Genomic DNA, 19,621 nt, shown 5'->3' with positions numbered 1-19,621 from the left:
AGGTACGGAGGTCAGGGGTGCCTGAGCTCAGCTGGGGCCTCGGTAGCTGGGGAGCAGGGCACTGTGGGAAGCTCTTCCCCGGGCAGGGGGCACTTGTGCTGATCTGAGGTCTGCAGATGCCAGTGGGGCAACCAGGGAACAAAGTGTAGAAAATGTGAGTGGGGGAAGAATATGGCCCCCAACCAAATTCCAGGGATTGAAAGAAGTTGTGTGGCTTGGAGAGTGAAAAGGAAGAGGGTGAGAAAGGCTGGAGGTGCGGGTATCAGCAGAGTACAAAGGGCTCTGATGGCAGGAGATGCAGGATGGAAGGGTCTGAGAAGGGAAATGACAACCAGATCAAATGCATCCAGCTGGTGAATCAGGACATCCGAGCAGGACAGGCTTGGTCGGTGTAAATTAAAAATGGGGCCATTTTCCATCTTGGATGCCTCCAGATGGGGGACTGGCAGGCTCTTAGGCCTGGAGCTCTGACGAGGGGCCTGGGCCGCAGTCCCTGGTTATAGCCAGATGAGCCCAGAGCTGTGGCCAGGGCGAGGAGGTGAGCCTGGGGGTATGCACAGGGAGGAGGGGGACAGGGACAGGCCAGGGCTCTGGGCACTCTGGGACAAGAGTAACGAGCAATGGAGGAGATGAAGACAGAGAAACCGGTGAGGTAGGAGGAGGGCCAGACAGGGGCAGTGTCAGGGGAGCCAGGAGAAGTTCCCAGACAGAGGGGCAGGCGGCCCCTGGGGGATCAAATAAGATGGAGACACAGAAGGGCCGTTGGACTTAGCAGCACGGAGAGTGATGGGCAGATGTGTCTGGACCTGGCCAGCACAGGCTGCTGCCACAGGAGCTGGGAGACAGAGGAGAGGACGCTGAGAAGCCAGGGAGGGGGACCAACTCGAGAAAGGCCTGCAGTGTGCCCATAGGCTGGGGACTTTCTCTTGCCAGAAAGTTCCTTGGACTCTCTGGGAAGAGAAAGTGGAGAGCCCACTGTCCAGCACTTTCCCTTTGCCCAGTCATCTTTCTGGGCTCCCACGTTGGAATCCCCCCCAACCAGTGCAGGGGAAGGGGTGGGAGGGAGCAGCCAGGAGTCCCGTGAATCCCTTGTTCTTGAGTTCCAGAACATCTGCCCAGGTCAGCCTAGAGAAAGCCACTGCCATTTGTCCTGCATGTGCATCAGGTGACGGGAGGGAGACTGCAGCGGGGCAGAGGGCTCTGACTGTTCCAAAAGACGAACGTTTGTCACGCAGTGACCCCTGCCATGGATGTGGGCGGAACTCACCGCTGATGGTCTCCTTCCCTCTTCCTTCCTCCCCCTCCCCTCCCTCCTGCTCCCTGTCCCTCCCCCTCCCCCTCCAGATCCGGGTGGTGAAAGCATTCCGTAGCTCCCTCTACGAAGGCCTGGAGAAACCGGAATCCAAGACCTCCATCCATAATTTCATGGCGACGCCCGAGTTTCTGATCAATGACTACACCCACAACATCCCACTCATCGATGACACGGACGTGGACGAGAACGAGGAGCGCCTGCGGGCCCCGCCCCCACCCTCCCCCAACCAGAACAACAACGCCATAGACAGCGGCGTCTACCTGACTACGCGCGGCACCAAGTCAGCTACCTCGTCAGTGTTTTCTTCCGGCCCCGCGAGCCCGCTCCACAGCGTGGAGACGTCCCTCTAAGCTGAACTGCTCTCGGCACGGCACGCGCACTCCCCGCACACACACGCACCCGGGCGGGCCGGGCGAGGGCACCGGCCACGAGGAGGGCCCGCCACGCCGCTGAAGATGCTCGAAGGCACCTGCCAGAAGCCAATCCATTCTAGGCTTCTTACTCAGGAGGACCAGGAGGGGGAGGAGGAGGAAGGAGAGACCAGAGAGCAAGAACAGTTGTGTTCCCCCCTTTTTCTATGGAAGCTTTTTTAAACGAACACTGTAATTCCACCAGATGTTCCCTGTTTGGGCTGTGCAGTGCGGCAGAGGGCTGCTTTCGGGTTATTGAGAGCTTCGTGGCACCTGCTGCAGAGCAATTGGATCAACAGGTACAACAGGCGAGCACCGCTCTGCAGGAAGGATGCTCCCGCCCAGATGGTCCACTGGCCCAGCACCCCCTCCCCAGGACACGTGCAGTCAGTCTGTGTGTGCATGTGTGCGTAGCCACGTGTGTGCGCGTATAGACGTGTACGTGCACATAGGACCAGATGCATATCTAAAGAATAAGGAACTACTTAACGGCATGATATTTCCATTTCTCTTATCGGGTGTTTTCATTTTGAAATTTCATTATTTATCGCGGCAGGGTTTTTTTCAGGGAACTAGACTGCAAGAATATTCTTCTGGTTGCTTGGGACACCCTCCCCCGCACTGCTCCCCTCCCCCGAGTCCGCTCCATCCTCCGTACTCCCAGCACAGTTCCTGGGAGGGCAGGCGCGAGGCCGGAGCAATTACAGTTGGAACAGTTGGAACATTTGCACTTTGAGACCCCTGCCTATAGAGGAAAAAACACCATTGGATGGAATTTTTACTTAAAAGGAAAATACCAAAGTATTGATGAGAATGATTCCCTCCACTAGGCCGAAGGCCGAAGGGGGAGTTTTGCTTTCGGTTTCCTTTGGTTCCAACTCCAGTTCCAAGTCCTGAATTCTGGCCAGTGGGTAGGCTTTCTTTGTCAGAGCCCCAACTTCAAGAGCACGAAGCCAGGCCGCCTGCCATGCCTGACCTCCTGGAATGATCCAGAATCCCCAGAGCAGCTCCAGGAGAGCCAGGTCCACGGGTGGAGGTGGGGAAGAATGCAGAGAGTCAGAAAGAAAGCGGAGACAGACGCACCACCCAAACCCAGGAGGAGCCTTTGCGGCCACAGCGCAGACCCCAGCCCCCTGGGTGCCTCCACCTGGACTCCCGCTCTGCTTTGGCAAATGCCAAGAAGCTGTCGCTGAGACGCCCATAAAGCGACTGGGAAAAGTTCTCAGTCACCAGCCGCCAAAGCGCAAAGCACTCTTCGGATCCTGTTCAAGGATAACTGTGACCCACGAGGGCATGGATTTGGGTCTGCAGCCGCCTACGGCGACCTCGGGGAGGCCAAGCCCCTGGGAGCGATGTTCCCTCGTCTCTGTTGCTATAATGGTGCGTGCGGAAGGCTGAGGAGTTCAGCTCTGCCACGTCATCGGCTGAGCACCTGGTCTGCAGGTGGGGAGAGCTGGGCCTGGGCTCCCCAGACGGTTCCCTCGGGAGCCTCTCCTGGAAGTGTGGGCACGCGGCGTGCCAAGCCTCAGTTTTCCTCTAATGCGCGACAACCGGGGTGGGAAATGCAGAAAGAGCAGAGGTTCTTTTACCTTCAGAATTCTTCTGTCTCACATTTTGCAGGGAGGAGGTTGGGGTCCAACCACGGCTAGTACAGGTGCCTGTCGCTCGGATCTGGGGCTGAGCCGCTGGGGGACAGCTGGGAGCTGAGGGGTGGAGGGGCACGCTCAGCAGCTGAGCAGCAGCTGGACCAGTGGCAAGGCTGGTTCGCCTATCCCGTGCCCATCCCGCAGCCCCTGGCCAGGGCTTGCCTTGCCTCCACTTGTGTCTGTGTGCCTCCGGGCAGGCGGCGTCCCAAGCGTGCTCGGTCCCCGCTGTTAACATTACTGCCATGTCACCCCTGAGCAGGAGTAGTCAAATCTCGGGCAAAGGAATTTCGGTTAGAAAAGCAAATCCCACTTAAAATGCCAGCTACCGACAACTTAAAGCCATCCCTTTCTTCCAAAGGGCACATTGAGAATGTTTCCCATTTGTAAATTGTTCCCTAATGTGCTTGTTTAAACAACAACAAACAGGGCAACTCAATTTGTTGAGGGTCTGTGTGTTCTCAGACAAGAACTGAAATTGGAAATGTTTAAATTGAAGAATATACACTGAGTAATGCTATGCTCACGGGCTTCTTTTCATCCTCTGTTGTAGACACAAAGCCTTGCTGCTGCTGTCCAAAGTTGCCTCCTGTACACGGCGATTGTTTAGTCCCTAGGTTGCCTTTCCATGGGGTGTGGGGTGCAGATCGCTGCTCTCATTTCTGTGCGTCTTCAGACCCGGGGCCCTGTCTCGTCGGGGAGCCCCTCTCTCTCAAGCATTATCTTATATGGAATGGCTTGGTCAACTGTGTTCACTTATTAAATCTGTTTTACATTTTTATCTGCCTGTTATAAAGATGAACAAAAATATCTTAATGAGGAAGACCACAGATGCATAATAATTTAAAGTCTGTAGTTGAATTTCCTAATTTAAAGAATAGACCAAACTTTCTGTGTATTGAAAAAAAAAAGAAAGGCTCCCACAATCTCAGTCTGGGTAACGTGTGTGATTTATTATTTGGTGAATTCTCCTCCAGACCTGAAGAGAAGCATCTTCCTCCCTCTACCAAGCTGGGGTGAGCCCCGGGAGCAGCGGGGGTCCCCTGGGGCTGTGGCCACCTTGCCAATCCTCATGGAAGGAGGAGAGGGCTGGACCACCCTGTGGGGTCAGGTTCGCATGGTGGTCCTCAAACTGTCTTGACCTGGAAGGGCCTGATGTGAATCTCCAGAGTGGCATCCTCAGAGGAGGGTGGGAGCAGGGAACACCACCCAAATGCCAGAACCCTGGCACACATGCAGACGGCTTCATTTTTAATTGTGAGAAAGTACACATAACATCAAGTTTACCACGTTAACCATTTTTCAGCACCCAGCTGGGCGGCATTAAGTACATTCAGGTTGGTGTGCAGCCATCCCCACCATCCATCTCTAGAAGTGTTCATCTTCCCCAAGGGAAACTCTGTCCCCATTAGACACTAGCCCCCCTTCCCCTCCCACAGCCCGTGCCCTCCCTACCCCCCCAACCCGTGCCCTCCCTACCCACCAGCCCGTGCCCTCCCTACACCCCCAGCCCGTGGCCCCTACCCCTCCCCCAGCCCGTGCCCCCCCACCCTACTTTCTGTCTCTAGGAATCTGACAGCTCGAAGCAGCTCATACAAGTGGAGTCACACAGTATCCGTCCTTTGTGTCTGGCTGATTTCCCTGACCATGATGCCTTGCAGGTGCAGCCATGTTGTAGCAGGTGTCAGACGACCTTCCTTTTTAAGGCTGAGTAACATTCCACTGATTGGATGGACCACATCTTGTTTATCCATTCATCCATTGATGGACACTTGGGTGGTTTCCACATTTGGCTAGTGTGAATCACGCAGTTGTGAACACGGGTGTACAAATACCTATTTGAGCCCCTGCGTTCACTTCTTCTGGGTAGATACCTGGAAGTGGAATTGCTGGATCCTATGGTAATCTTCTGTTTAATTTTTGGAGGGACGGCCAGACCGTTTTCCACTGCACCAGCAGCGTTTTCTATTCCACCCAGCAGTGCACAAGGGCTCCAACCACAGATTTCCTCTTTAAACCAAAGCCATGGAAAGAAAGCCCATTACTGCACTCATTCACTTGCTCCGAGCGTCACTGTCCCATTCATTCCTTCGCTCACTAGGCATCTTTGAACACCTGTGCTGGGGACAGCCGTGCTGCACCAGTAGAGCCACGAAGGCAGCTCTGGCCCAAGATTTGCAAATGACTCCTGCGGCAATGGTGCCAAAAGTCCCTGCGTCCTGTTTCCTCATATTTCTATTCCCCCACTCTGCCTGTCACCCTTGTAGACTTGGCAGTGCCAGAGAAAGCATTTTCCAGGGAAGCTGCCAAGAAATGAGCAAAATGGCTTCTAAGTTCCCTTCCAACCACCAGAGTCCATACTTCCAAAAAAGACCAGAGACAAATGGCAGAAAACAGCAGGCAAACAAATAGCAGGGAGCTCTTGCTTCACTGAAGCACAAGGCCATCTCAAATCATAATGCTAAGTAAGTCTAGGTTGGGCCAAATGCCATATCAAGACAGCTGCACCTTCTGGAGAGACCTCATTCATTTATGTCTGAATTCTCTTTTTCATGGACTTCCACTATCAAATATGACCCAGGTTCCCATGGGAAGAAACTGGTACTTAGCCAAATGCCTTGGGGCAAGGAAGGTACTCTAACACCCATCCCTTCACGAAGCCGGAGGCCATCTTTACCAGCTGGTAGCCTGGGAACGGGGGGGGGGGGGGGGGGGGGTTGTGCCATGAGTTGGGGGAAGGCCCATGTGTGAGTTTCCTAGGCTGCTGTAACAAAGTACCACAAACCGGGAGATGGGGGGCGCTAAAGCACAGGCGTTTCTTCTCTCCCAGTTCTGGAGATCAGAAGTCTGAAATCAAGGTGTGGCAGGGCCACGTACCCTCTGCAGCCTCTAAGGGAAGATTCTAGTTTTTTCCAGCTTCTGGCATCGCTGGCAGTCCTTGGCTTGTAGACACATCACTCTAGTCTCTGCCTCCGTCGTCACAGGGCCTTGTCCCTGTGAGTCTGTGTCTTCACCTGGTGTTCTCCCTCTGCACAGGCCTGTCTCTGTCTCTCTCTCCTCTTCTGATAGACACCAGGCATATTGGACTAGGGTCACCCTACTCCTGTAGAATCGCATCTTACCTTGACAACACCGCAAAGACTATTTCCAAATAAGGTCCCATCCACAGGTTCCGGGGCTTAGGACGTGAACATATCTTTGGGGGACACCACTCCCCATCCCGGCTGGAAAAGAAAGAGATGGGCCGAGCCCCACATAGAACCTGCTTTGCCTGCTCCTTCCTCTGGCTTGACAGGCCGAGGAAGGGTCAAACATTTATCACTTTACAGTAATTAAGATGTGCTCTGGAATGAAAAGCTCCTGGAAGCTTCAGGTTCTAGAAAATCTTATCTCAATCTCTCCTTTTTGAACCTAAAATAAAGGAGACGGAAGGCTGTATATCTTTAATCCATACTATCTTTTACAAAAGCCTCAGTAATAGGAAGCCAAAGCAAACAAAAGAAAACCACCCTGCACCAGGTTTTAATTCATACTCTATGGCTGAACTGTCCTTGCAAAGCACATACAAAGCACAGCTGGCCGTGTCACATATTCCTCAAAAGTGTCACATACGTCCCAATACCTATCCTTATCTCTGTTCCAATGACAACACACACTGAAGGTGGGGCTCACAGCCTTAGCGGCATCAGGAAGACACACAGACGACCCCTTAGTGACAAGCACTGAGCTGACAGGCCCAGAGGCCAGCACACAAAGCCAGCAAGTCCCCAGGGCAGTGTGACAGGCACACACATGGGTTGAGGGATTTAAAATAGCAGTCAGCAGTCACAGTCTGAAATTGTTTGGTCCAACCTGCTCGATTTACATAGTGGGAAACTGAGTCCCATTGAGAGAAAGGAACTTGCCTGATACCTGGTAATCGTGAGAGGAAACTTAGGGCCACAGAACCTCCAGAGAGGCTGCTGTTAGCCCCGCAGCCCAGAGCTCGCCCTGTTCAGCACGGTGGCTCTCGGCTGGGGTGGGGACACCAAGGGCAGTGCTAGGCCACGTGGGGCAGGCAAGGCCGGGGTGGGGGGGAGCTGGGCCCAGCCTGTGGGGAGGAAGGGGGTGATGGAGGCAAGGTGCTTTTTAAAAAGCACAAGGCAGAAAGGACTGGCAAGAGAGCCGAAGCCGCCCTCAGAGGCCTGCCAGCCAGGTCCCTCACCCTCCACTGTCCGCGCTCAGAGCCCGGGCCCTGGGCTTTGGCACAGACTCTGTCATCAAAGGGTGCCCAGTTGAGCTGGAAAGGACACAGTAGAAAAGGGGACATTTACTCATATCCTTCACCCTGAAGACAAATAACACAATCACTTTGCAAACTCAAGCAAGCCCTACTGCCTGACTTGTCACCCATGAGTGACCCCTCCCTCTGCCCCTCACCCAGTGGACCCTGGGCGTGCGAACCAGCCCCCATAACTGTGGGTGCCAGAGGGCATGGTGGCCAGTGACCAGAGCCTGCGCTCCCCTGGTGACAACCTCGCAAATGTGGTGAAGTGCCTGGGACAGTCCCCCAGCGCCCATGCCATCATGTGTTGAAGGATGGTCCTACCAGCATGCGCCGAGCCCAACGGGGGTTCCCAGGGAGAACCGCCCAGGCTGGCCTCCTTCCCCCAGGGCACACCCAAGAGCAGCCCTTCCTGAAGCAGTGCCACTTGAGTGGGAGTCGGGGGGCAGGGCACGGCTCTGAGATTCCCTAGGCTTGGCCTCTTGACTCACTGTCTTGGCATTAATACAAATTTGTAACTTTCTAGATACACTTTGGTCTTCTTGAACTCAAATGATACTGCTTAACCCCTCTTTCCAAGATGTAACCTCACTTTCCAAGCAGAATGATTGCCAAGCCCTGCAAGGGTGCCAGCAGAGGAGGGAGGACACGTGGGCCCTCCTACGGGACGTCATTGTGACACAGGCACACGCCGTGCCATCCTGCCTTCCAGAAGTGGTGGAGGGCCTACCCCAGGCACTTCCAACTGGAGAGCATTTGAGGGGAAATCGAGTCTGGATGGCACCCACAACCCCCCCAGGGCAGCACGGGCTACAGAGCAAACACAGGGTGTCCCCGTTCATTTGTATCTTTTATTACACAAAATAAAATTCCATCTATGTTGCACATTAATTCAGTCTATAAATCAGGCTTTTAGAAAATCCCCAGGGGCGCAGTCCCATCCTTTCTTTCATTTTCCTTCCGATGATGTCACCCTCCACGGCAGTCAGGTCCTCTCAAAGGACAAAAGCAGACGCAGCGCCTGGCCTCGGCAGCCCCTCGCGGTGCACTCCCAGCCCGCCCGCTGGAGGCGTGGCTCCTGTCACTGTCCAGACCACGGCTGCCGGGGACAGTCATCGCCTTCACCAGCCCTTCCAGCTGGTCCTCTGGGGGCCGGCGTTCACGGCCCTGTGGCGGTGCCATCCCCAGGCTGCCGAGCGTCACGGACTTCTCTTTGGGCAGGCCTGGACCAGGGCCTTAGGGGATCTCTGTGTCCATGGTATAAATCTGAATGAGATCAGACACAATGTTATCAATGATTGGCTTGGTAAGGTCTTCACTAAACACCTAGAAAGGAGAAGGAAAACAGGTTCTGGTTAGACTCCCTCTCGGTTAAACAAGGCATCTGCCACTAAGCACAGAATCACAGTGCACAGGGGTGGGGGATGGCATGGGGACTCGGCTATTGGAAACGAGGGTGGCTCTCTGCACAGCCGGTTCAGGTCCAGCCTGCCGAGGCTGATCACAAAGCAGAGAACATTCCAGATGGAAGAGGCTGTGGTGATTGTCCAACTCATACACGAGAGGGGACTTGTCCTGGGTTACATGGGAAGCTGGTGACAGGTTCCTGCCTCCCCCTGGAGCTCTCAGGTCCACAGTCTCTGGGCATGGGAGCAGGGGTGGGGAGTTCATTTTCAGAAATAGGCTAGGTCTCCTGGACCCCACTCTACCCTAGGCCAACCCCTAGGGAACACGTGGACCTGCTCTCTAGCCTGGACCAGAGCACGTCTTTTTTTTTTTTTTTTTTTTTTTTTTGGCCACACTGCACAGCTTGCTGGATCTTAGTTCCCCGACCAGGGATTGAACCCGGGCCCCGGCTGTGAGAGCGCCGAGTCCTAACCACTGGACTGCCAGGGAAGTCCCCAGACCACCACCTGACTGTGCCACAGAGCTTATAAAATTGCAACATGAGTCCCCAGGGGCCCAAATGAAGAGGGCTTAGCTCTGCACGTTCCCAAGGAAGGTCTGGTCCTGGCCTGGCTCCTGGGAGGGGAGCTCTAGGCCCCTGCCTGATGAGAGGGTCTCGGTTTGCCCAGGGCCGAGGGACCTGGGAGCTCATATCTGGTCTCTCCTGGACCTGTCCTCCGTTCCTTTTATCTTTGCTGATTTCAACCTGTATCCTTTCCCGGTAACTAACTGGAACTCCCATAACCACGAGCATAATGGCTTTTCTGAACTCTGTGAGTCCTCCCGGCAACACATCGAGCCTGAGGGTGCTCCTGGGGACCCCTGATGACACGGCAAGTAAAAAGCAAAACAAGGAGCACTTGGTTGGATGCCGTGGCCCCTGGGCCAGGGGGTTGCTGCCTGGGGAATCAAGGTACCACGAAGGTCAAGGCCCAGGGCTGAGCTAGGGCAAAAGCTGGACCTGAGTCCACCCTGCTGCACGGCCACCAAAGGAAGCCTGAACTCTCCACAGGCTGTCACTTCAGGTGGGAGATAGTGACCTGGAAACACCCCCTCCCTCGACCACTGGCTCAGGAAGATCAGCCGTCACCCCCTGGACTCTGGTTGGAAAATCAATACTTCAGAAATACAGGCTTGCATAGCACAGGGAGATCAGCTCGGTGCTTTGTGACCACCTAGAGGGGTGGGATAGGGCGGGTGGGAGGGAGGGAGACGCAAGACGGAGGAGATATGGGGATGTATGTATATGTATAACTGATTCACTTTGTTATAAAGCAGAAACTAACACACCACTGTAAAGCAATTATACTCCAATAAAGAGGTTAAAAAAAAAAAGAAAAGAAATACAGGCTTGCTTGTCAGGGTCCACGAGCTGTATGCTCTTGGAGACCCCAAGCCAAGAAATGATCGTTAAAAAGTAGTCCAGGGCCGGGACTTCCCCGGTGGCACAGTGGTTAAGACTCCGCACTCCCAATGCAGCAGGCCCGGGTTCGATCCCTGGTCAGGGAACTAGATCCCACATGCGAGCTGCAACTAAGGAGCCCGCCTGTTGCAGCCAAGACCCGGCGCAGCCATGTAAATAAATAAATATTTTTTTAAAAAAGTAGTCCAGGGCTAAAAGCTGGAAACAATCCAAGTGTCCTCCATGGAGGAACGAACCAACATGACGTGGCCCAGCCGTACCACGGAACAGGACTCGGCCTTAAAAAGATGGGAATTCTGACACCTGCTGCAACTCGCTACTGCTTTAGAGCCAGAGCCTCATCCACCCAGAGGCCCGAAGCACCTGGGCACAAACGGCCACCCCCGCTGCCACAGCTGCCATGCTCAAGGGCAGACGAGCGACTTCAGAGAAGTGGTGGCTGAGAGCAGGTGAGCAGGAAGGGTGTCTCACGGTTTAGAGGAAGCATCTGGGGGCGGGGCAGGCGGCCCATCAGCAGCCACACATCACCAAGCAAGTGGCCCTCACCTGCTCAAAGGATGCCCGACCGCTCCCGTGCATGGAACCCAGAGCCACCCGGAAAGACAAGAGCGAGGGAAGTGCAGGTGTACCGCCCAGAGGGGCGGCCTCGTCCAGGAGAACGATTGCTGGGTTAAGTGTGTGTCGCCCAGAAAAGAGGCCCGCGGCGGAGCTGTTCCCCGTGCTCTCCTCTCATGAGGGGCAAGGGGTGACGGCTGAGAGTGGGAGGCAGAGGGTGCTGTGGCAGCTCCAGCCCTGGTCATGGGCAGGAGCAAGTGAAGAGAAAGGTGAGCAGCACGGAAGACACACAGAGGAAGCCAGTGATGACCCGGCAGATTCAAGTAGCCCAGGATGGGCCAGGAAGCAGCGGCCCCTTGCGCCGCCACCTGATTCAAGAGAGTGGGGACATTGGGCTCACGTGATCTGGAAGTCCCCAAGAAGCCCGGCACGGAGCAATGCTTTTGTCCACACAGCCGCCCTTTGCCCCCCACCTGCCCAGGCACTGGGCGTGGGGCAGCTGATGAAGCAGATAAGGTCCCTGGCCTTGGGGTGGTGGCGGGGGGGTAGACAGGCAATAAAGGACAATGAAGCACAGAAAGAAGCTGTGACCTCCCAGGAAGGGCGAGCAGGCCGGGGGGAGGGAGCCTCAGGAAGGGGGAGGCAGCCACTGTGGGTTCACATGGAAGGGGTGGTGCCCAAAAAGGAGGAGCCTTCCGTCACCCCAAAGTCTGCTTACATGGAACCTCATTGTAGGACAAGGAGGGACAATGGGGTGTCATGAAGAGAGGGGCAGCAAACTTCAAGTATAGGAAAGGAAAAAGAGAAAATGATGTCAAAATCCCATTTTAAGAAACAGTGGGACGACCCAGGGAAACCCGCTAGGACTGCAGCCTTTCTGACACACACAGTTCACCCAGCTCTCAACAAACTACTCTTGGCATTCAGTACGTCTGGGGGAAGCGGGGTGTCATCTGTCTTACCCATCTATGCATCCACACCCCCATCTATTATCCAACGACCTCCTTTTCTATCATCTCTCCATCCCACCACCCACCATCACCTATCCAGCCACACATCATCTATCTACCTACCTACCAACCGGTGTCTTTTTAGAGCACCCCCTATATGTCTTCTGACGTGAAGCCAGACTTATTAACCTCGGATCAATGAGAAGCTCCCACTCAGTTCAAAAACAGGGCTTGGTTGACCTCAGTAGTTCTCAGCCAGGGGTGATCCCTACCCCGAGGCACTTGGCGACGCCTGGCTGTCCTGCCCAACATCCTGCATCCGGCCCTGAACGCCCACAGTGTCGAGGGGGAGAGCCTGCCTTAGACGCTTAGGACAGAGTATCCTCAAGCTTCAAGGTTCCCAAGTAGCCCGTATCTTTCTTTGTGGATAATTACTACAAAGAAATGTGACACCAGGTACAGGGACCTCAGGCAGAGAAGAGGGGGACACACGCCAAGGGGGACTGCCAACGCAGTCACCTCACCTGCCACCATGGCTTCTCGGCCTCGGCCTCAGCGGGCACCTCGACCCCATAGGCCTGCAGGGCCAGGTGGAGCACTGCCACGGCTATGTGCTGAGCTTGGAACCGGAGGCACAGCCTCCCGTGGTAGCTGTCCCGCAGCAGGGCCCAGGCGGTGATGGAGACGGGGCTGCGCTGCCAGCTGTAACGGTTCAGCCAGTTCTTGAGTGACACCAGGTAGTGGAGCAGGTACTGCAAAGACACGCCAGTCAGCTGGCCCCAGCCACCTGCCTCCTCACTGTGAGCCTGCGGCCTGTCTGCCCACCAGCCACTCGCCCCTAGGCTGTCACGATGTGTATTCACCACAGATCGGATGTCGCCTCCCGGTGCCATTGGAAAAAAGCCCCAGTGCCTTCCACGGGCCTTGCCCCACCCTCCTGCCAGGTTCACCTCCAGCCCCGCCTCGGTCCCCTTGGGCCCACCTGCTCTCAGCCTCCAGGCCCGGCTCCCAAAACCCGCTCAGCCGCTCTCAATGGCCACCCCGCCACTGTCCCTCTCCGTCAACGTGGCCCTGTGCTGGCCACCATCAGCGATCATTCTGCTCATCCCCTTGGCCCAGCTCAAACATTAAAACTCCAGAAACAGCGTCCCGATCTGCACGACAGGGCATGGCACCCACAGTCCAGCCTGAGGCTAGGGGCCAGCCAGACACCGGACACTGGCTCTCGGGGCACTAGGGCCTCTGAATGCCCTCCAGCTCGGCCATCTGTCGGCACCCCCTCTGCCCGAACACCACGCTGTCCTGAGCCCACGGGGAGTGCCACTGAGGAGGGCAGCCCTGCACTGCATGCCGACAGAAAGCACTACGGCTGGGAACCTCCACCAGTGGCTCTGGGACTAGGGAGGCGGTCGGGAAGGCCCACGTCCCAAGCCCACCCCTGCCTCTCTGCAGGCCGCCTTTCCAGCTGCGCACAGGGGCCTTCCGAGTGCTCTAGGGGTTCACGTGCCCCTTCTGCTGCTTTTCTGAAGCAATTCTTCTGCTGGGACGAATGCACTCCTAGCTGTGAATGGTGAGTGACCAGGCTTTTCTCGTGGGTTCATACACACAGCTGAGCTGGCGTGAGCTCTGAGGCGGGGCAGCAACTCCTGGCCCAGGGACTCGGCAGGTCAGGAAACGGGCCCTGCCTCCCCGTAGCCCAGTGAACAAACAACTTATACGGGTCTGGGGACGGGCACGGGCTTCAGAGGGCACGCGGATCCCGGCTTGCAGCCACAGCCGAGCGGGCGGAAAGGCAGCAGCTGAAATTAGAGCTGCCTGAGGGACCCGGAGAGTGGGGACGCGCGAGGCTGCCCGAGCCAGTCACTGCTCCTCCTCAGGGCCCCGCGTGGCTCCAGGCTCAGGGGGCTGCACTTTCTGGATAAAAAGCAAACAGCTTCATGCCTCTGGGAACTGTCGGCAACCCCCCCAGCACATACCTTGTGAGGGTGCTGGAAGGAGACCTGGAAACGCAGAACCCGCAGTACGAACAGCTCACACTGCACGATGCTGTCCCGGAGCTCCCAAAAGCGTGAGTCCAGTTCCAAGGGCTCGCTGTCCGGGTGGAAGTACCTGTGCAGAGAAACAGCATGGCTGACGGCAGAAGTGGGTGGCCCCAGGAGCCCCCAGTCATGGGATATCCGGATGCAATGCCAGGGCCCCTGTGCTGTTGATCAGCATAGGGTCACCATCAACCACTCTCCACCTACGGGTCTACGTATGCGATAGAAACGGTAACCAGAGACGAAAGAAGCCACTTCTAGCATTAGCCCCATGGCTGTCCCACCTCCTCAGCAGGACGTCGAGTGTAAAGATGGGCTCTCTGCAATGTCTCCAGAGGAACAGTCTTTGCACCCGGGGTGGCGATGCCCGGGGCTCTCACTCTGGGCCCAAGGAAGGCATTTAAACACAAGAATGATGCCCTCAGAAATGTAAATGTATTTTAGTTTTCCATTGTCTTTCATTCCAGATCTTTCTGTCCTTATTTACACCTTATTCGTCCACAACACTCCCACCTATGCAAGATCACCAAGCTGGACGGGAATGGGATACACACTCAAGTGATCCCAGTTCTCTGCGCTGACTCGCCCTTCCCCACGCCTCCCTCCTCTTCCGATTTCCCCACAGAACCACAGCGGTGCCAACGTCCTATTAGAGCGCCCCGCCCCGCAGCTTCCCCTCGTGCCCGCCCGCCCTCCCCGCTGGGGCCCTGGCAACTACACGTGGACTCCAGCTGCCCTTCCGCAGTTGCCTCTCCTGTTTTTCTCCTACTCTTTGAAGGTACACCATGAACCTGTCATGTTTACGGGGTGGGGAGTGCTTTTCCGTTAACTGTTTCTTAAAAGAGAAGCAGCACAAAATAGTTTTCTTCCCTATCGATTAGAGTTCCTGGAAAGGCTATGACGCACTAACTTTCCATAAATTGCTTCCTCCCAGGCCCCGGGACCTCGGCACAGCCTGCCCAGCCAGCTGGACCCCCGTGTCCTTCCCCAAAAGGAACACAGCCGCTCGGGCCCAGGACTGCGAGAGACACCCCTGAGCAGCTCTGACCAAGTTTCCACACCATGTAAATAGGACGGTGGCCCCAGAACCCAACTGGTTCCATCCAGCCTGTCCAAGACTCCACGAGAATCTTTTTTTTTTTTTAGAATAGAATTTGATCTTTTATTTATTTTTTTAACACTCTTACTGGAGTATAATTGCTTTACAATGGTGTGTCAGTTTCTGCTGTATCACAAAGCGAATCAGCTGTATGTACACACCGTGCGAGCTCCCTCTGCTCCAGCTGTGCCTGCCTGCGACGCTAGGGACACCCTCTTTCCCACTCCCCTCTGCACCCCACCTGGCCTCTGAGGCTTCCCAAAATGTGGCCCCAGCTTCTCTCGTACAGGTGCCCCTGCTTCTGGCTCACTCCTGCCTTTGCTGTTAGTGCTCCCGGCCCCAGTGCAAGGCCACCCCGGTGCCTCCTTAGTTGGACTGCTGCCGCCTGGGGGGCAGGGCCTAGTGAGATCCTTCTCTGGCCTCCCATTCAGGGGGACACCGGAAGCAGCTACCTGTTGGAAACGTTGATGATGTCACGAGTACGCAGGTGCTGCTCCTCCACTTTGCCGGCCAAGTAAAGGGAAGACATGGCCACCAAGTAGGGGTCATAGGCGTCCAGGTCGATCTCGCAGGAGAACTTATGGTATATGGCACAGGCGGTGGCGATGGGGATGGACCGCATCCCTAGCTTGACACCTACCGAGAGAAAGCAGGCAGGGGAGTGCTTCATCCAGGGCTCACTCCCTGCAAAGTGTGAGGGGAGCCGCCAGGTTGGGCCCTAAGGGTGCACATCCCTGTTCTGACAAGACCGAGAGCTCAGGGCCCAGCTGGCAGGGGCTGCCGTGCCTTCCACTGGGTCCTCGACCGGAGGGATTTAGACGCGAGCTTCTCAGACTCTAACGTGCTAACAAGCCCCTGGGGGTCACGCTGAAGTGCAGCATTCCCTTCAGTAGCTCTGTGGGCTCCACACTTCTCCCAAGCCTCAAGGCCACGCCAGGAGAAGCAAGGCTTCAAACTACTGCACCTGGCATATCCCTTTCTGCACATCTTGAAAAGGACCAAGTTGTGTGCCTGTTTCCACCTTAGCAGGCATTTAACTAGAGGTTGCCCCCACCTCTGCAGCTCACCTAACCAAAATCCTGCCAAGGTGACAGGAGGAAAAAGGCCTCTGAGTATCAAACAGATGCCACAAGTCCCGAGGTCATAGTTTAAGATTATACTCAGCACTGGTTTACTAGTCCACAGGTTAGAAAAGGCAAGAAAAGCAAGCAGGGTGACTGCCAAAGGCAACCGCAGGCAGAGCAGGAGAAAAGCAACATCAATGCCCACAGCCAGGCTCGAGGGAAAAAGAGCAACATACTGAAAAGGGAACAGAACTCAAAAAACAGAGCATGATGGTTTGATTTAGGGGTTAAAGCCCTAAATCCCCCAGACAGCTCCTAGGGAAATCACTGCATTGGGTCACAGAACCAAAAGAAATTCAAAATGACCAGGGTTAATAAGGGAAAGTTAAATGACATCCCATAGACTGAAAGAAGGTGGAGAACAACCAACAATCATTAAAATTGTGTTCAACATCCTCTACCTAAAAAGGTGTATTAGTTCCCCAGAGCTGCTGTAACAAGTTACCACAAACTAAGTGGCTTAAAACAACACATAGTTTTTTCTCTTACAATCCCGGTGGTCAGAAGTCCAAAATGAGTCTTAGGGGGCTAAGTTCAAGGTGTCGGCAGGGCTGGTTCCTTCTGGAGGTTCCAGAGGAGAACCCACTCCCTTGCCCTTTCCAGCTTCTAGAAGCGCCCGCAATCTTTGGCTCACGGCCCCTTCCTCCATCTTCAAAGCCAGCGGTGCAGCATCTTCTAACTCTGCTTCCATCATCACGTGGCCTATCTACTCCTCCTGCCTCTCTCTCTCTAAGGATGGGTGTGATTATATTGGGCCCACCAGATAACCTAGGATAGTTCCCCAACATCAAGATGCTTAATCCCAGCTGCAAAATCTCTGTTGCTACATGAGGTAACAGTCACAGGTTCTGGGAATTAGGATGGGGAAATCTTTGGAGGACCGGTATTTAGCCTCACACAGAGGGCAAGGGCATATGCAAAACATTTTAGCATTAACTTTTAGCATTTAGGTTTTAGCATTTCCAGGTTTAAACTTCAGTTTCATAGATAGTTCCTACATGGGACCACTCATTCTCAGAGATGTCAGATTAGGTGGTATTACTGCACATGACCCTCCAAGTCTTGTTTTTTATATAGCAAACCCTCAAAGGGTAGCATGCTTCCCTGGTTTACATGGATCCTCCAAGCAGATGAATGGGGTATATGAGGGGGCACTGCCATCCTTCCTTATACACTTTGCAAAACTTCCTGGAAATTAAATGTACAAATCACTGGGATTAAGGGTCCTGCGCTATTTCCGAAGACTCTGCCCACCTTGACTTGAAAGCGGACTCACCCAACGCCCTCCTCTGCAGAATGCACACAAAGTAACAAAGATTGCCCTCCTCCACAGAATGCATACAAAGTAACAAAGATCGGCAACAGCTATCTGTCAGCTGAGGAAACCACTATTGACAGATAAAGTGTTTCTACCAGAAGCCAATCAGCTACATCGCCTCGCCTTCGGAGCAGGAGTGCCCAACACTACGGTGTGGATGCCCTGGCAGGGTTCAAAACACAAGTTGCGCCCCGGCTCCTAGTTGTTTTGTTTGGGGTTTTTTTGGGGGGGGGGTTGTTTGTTTGTTTGTTTGTTAGACTTAAATTTGCCGGAGTTCCCTGTATGTTTGTTTATTTATTTATTTGCTGCATTGGGTCTTCGTTGCTGCGCGCGGGCTTTCTCTAGTTGTGGCGAGCGGGGGCTACTCTTCGTTAGGGTGCGCGGGCTTCTCATTGCGGTGGCTTCTCTTGTTGCGGAGCACGGGCTCTAGGCGCGCGGGCTTCAGTAGTTACAGCACTGCAGGCTCAGTAGTTGTGGCGCACGGGCTGTGTTGCTCCGCGGCATGTGGGATCTTCCCGGACCAGAGATGGAACCCGTGCCCCCTGCATTGGCAGGCGGATTCTCAACTACTGCGCCACCGGGGAAGCCCCTGGGCCCTAGATGTGATGGGACCTCGTCAGCAAGGTTTGACAGGAGCCTCACCAAGGGCTCCAAAAGGCTCCGTGTGACCAAGTGCCAGCATCCCCGTATGCTGCGAGGCAGGTGTGTCAGAAGGCGCAGTACACTCAATCGAGATGCGGGTGCCCCGATTCCGCCACCTTCTAGTTGGGGCCTTCTAGGCTCCACATCCTCTCTTTGGACCTACGCGCCCGCCCATGAAATGGCCATGACCGCATATGCCTCGCAGCTCAAAGCCTAGTGTGCAGGGCGTGGCGGAAAGGCAGAGGCCGGTACCCCTAAGCCGAGCCTCCCAGCCTCCGCTAGGGCAGGGCAGGCCCGGTCTCTTCCCTCCGCTCAGCCACGCCAGCACTGAATTTGGCGGGTCCCATCTTTCGGGAAGCGGATCCTCGCTATGCCAGCCCCTGCCTGCCCGCTCGGTGCTCCCGCGGCGGGCTGGGGCCAGCTGGGTGAAAGTGCAGCACTGCGGCTCTGGCCTCCACGTCCCGTCCGCGCGGCGCCAGCCCTCTTCCCGGCTGCGGTTACCTGCCTCCATGATGAACCTCGTCACTCGGAAGTGCACCCTCGCCTGGGGTGCTGGCCGCCCCTCTGCGTCCAGTGCCGCGCCCCCTCCACCGCAGGTCCCCGGGCCAGCTACCTCCATGAGGTCCCGCCCCAGGGGCCCAGATCCCCCGCGGGAAGGAGAAGGGCCCGGACGCGAGGCGGCCGGCTCCCGGGGTGCTCACGGCGGGAGCGGAGATCCCGCCCCGCCCCGGCCCGGCCCGCCCGCCCGCCAGCGCGCCAGCGCGCCAGCCCGCCAGCCCGCCAGCCCAGCCCAGGCCGGCCCGCCCGCCCCCCGGGTGGGTAGCGCAGCTGTCCGCCGAAGGCGGGTCCGGCCGAATACGCAGGCTCAAGCTCAAGCGCAAGCGCAGAGGCTGAAGCTGCCTGGCAGCTTGAGAGCGCCCGCCCCGTCCCCTGCATGCCGCATACGTCGCCTTTGGAGCCTACGCCCTTGGAGCCGAGGCCCCGCCCCCGGGAGGCTGACGCCCCGCCTCCTGGACACACGCTCCGCCCTCGGGAGACGAACTGCGGCAACCGGAACCAGCGGGGCTACTCCTCCAGGGTGAAGTGACATTACAGTCCTAGGGTCAGGGCACGAAAATATCACCCTCCCCGGCACCTGAGCTACAAGTCCCTGCGGTCCGACTAAGGTGTCCCTCGGGGCTGGTGGCCCAGCGTGGCTCAGGACGGGGAGAGCTGGCTGTCTGCCAAGCCGCGGCGGGGGGGCAGGGGCCGGGGGGGGGGGTCGCTTGTCTCCCAACTGGAGAAGACGTGGGGTTCAATGTCAGTGTTCGTAAAACCCGAATCCAGGTTTGTCGGAGTTTCCCAGACCTACAGATGAGCCCTGAAGGAAATGCTGTGCACGAAATGAGGGCAT

General features: G+C 56.0%; 2 protein-coding genes across 7 annotated transcripts in view; one reads left to right on the top strand and one right to left on the bottom strand.

The window, feature by feature from the left end:
- Window positions 1-1,665, top strand: part of ATP2B3 (ATPase plasma membrane Ca2+ transporting 3) — a gene marked incomplete at both ends in the record, with an annotated part of 41,429 nt that extends 39,764 nt beyond the window's left edge. For all 5 annotated transcript variants that reach the window (XM_081221436.1, XM_081221435.1, XM_081221432.1 and 2 more), the window contains one exon: window positions 1,345-1,665. In XM_081221436.1, the coding sequence (XP_081077562.1) occupies window positions 1,345-1,665 (321 nt within the window). The remainder of the gene's footprint in view (window positions 1-1,344) is intronic.
- A 6,804-nt stretch (window positions 1,666-8,469) lies between these two features.
- Window positions 8,470-18,965, bottom strand: CCNQ (cyclin Q). Of its 2 annotated transcripts, none has more exons than XM_081221462.1 (5): window positions 18,730-18,965; window positions 15,597-15,780; window positions 13,983-14,115; window positions 12,531-12,758; window positions 8,470-8,958 (listed from the first exon to the last, which is right to left on the bottom strand). In XM_081221462.1, exons 1-5 carry the CDS (start codon window positions 18,845-18,847, stop codon window positions 8,869-8,871), a joined length of 753 nt encoding a protein of 250 aa, XP_081077588.1. In that variant the 5' UTR covers window positions 18,848-18,965; the 3' UTR covers window positions 8,470-8,868. The 2 variants fall into 2 exon arrangements, with proteins under 2 accessions (XP_081077588.1, XP_081077589.1); XM_081221463.1 differs by having other exon boundaries at window positions 8,470-8,898.
- Window positions 18,966-19,621: the final 656 nt, after the last annotated feature.

Source organism: Mesoplodon bidens, assembly GCF_964165515.1.
Source record: "Mesoplodon bidens genome assembly, chromosome: X".
In the NCBI taxonomy this organism is placed as follows: domain Eukaryota; kingdom Metazoa; phylum Chordata; class Mammalia; order Artiodactyla; family Ziphiidae; genus Mesoplodon; species Mesoplodon bidens.
This window is presented reverse-complemented; position numbering and strand designations above follow the sequence as displayed.

Excerpts from the sequence above, each read along its gene's own strand:
- CCNQ (XM_081221462.1), bottom strand. The coding sequence starts at position 18,847 with ATGGAGGTAGCTGGCCCGGGGACCTGCGGTGGAGGGGGCGCGGCACTG. Across the intron at positions 14,116-15,596 it reads ATCATCAACGTTTCCAACAG|GTACTTCCACCCGGACAGCG; the intron begins GTAGCTGCTTCC and ends TTCTCTGCACAG. Across the intron at positions 12,759-13,982 it reads CCTTCCAGCACCCTCACAAG|TACCTGCTCCACTACCTGGT; the intron begins GTATGTGCTGGG and ends GTGTCTTTGCAG.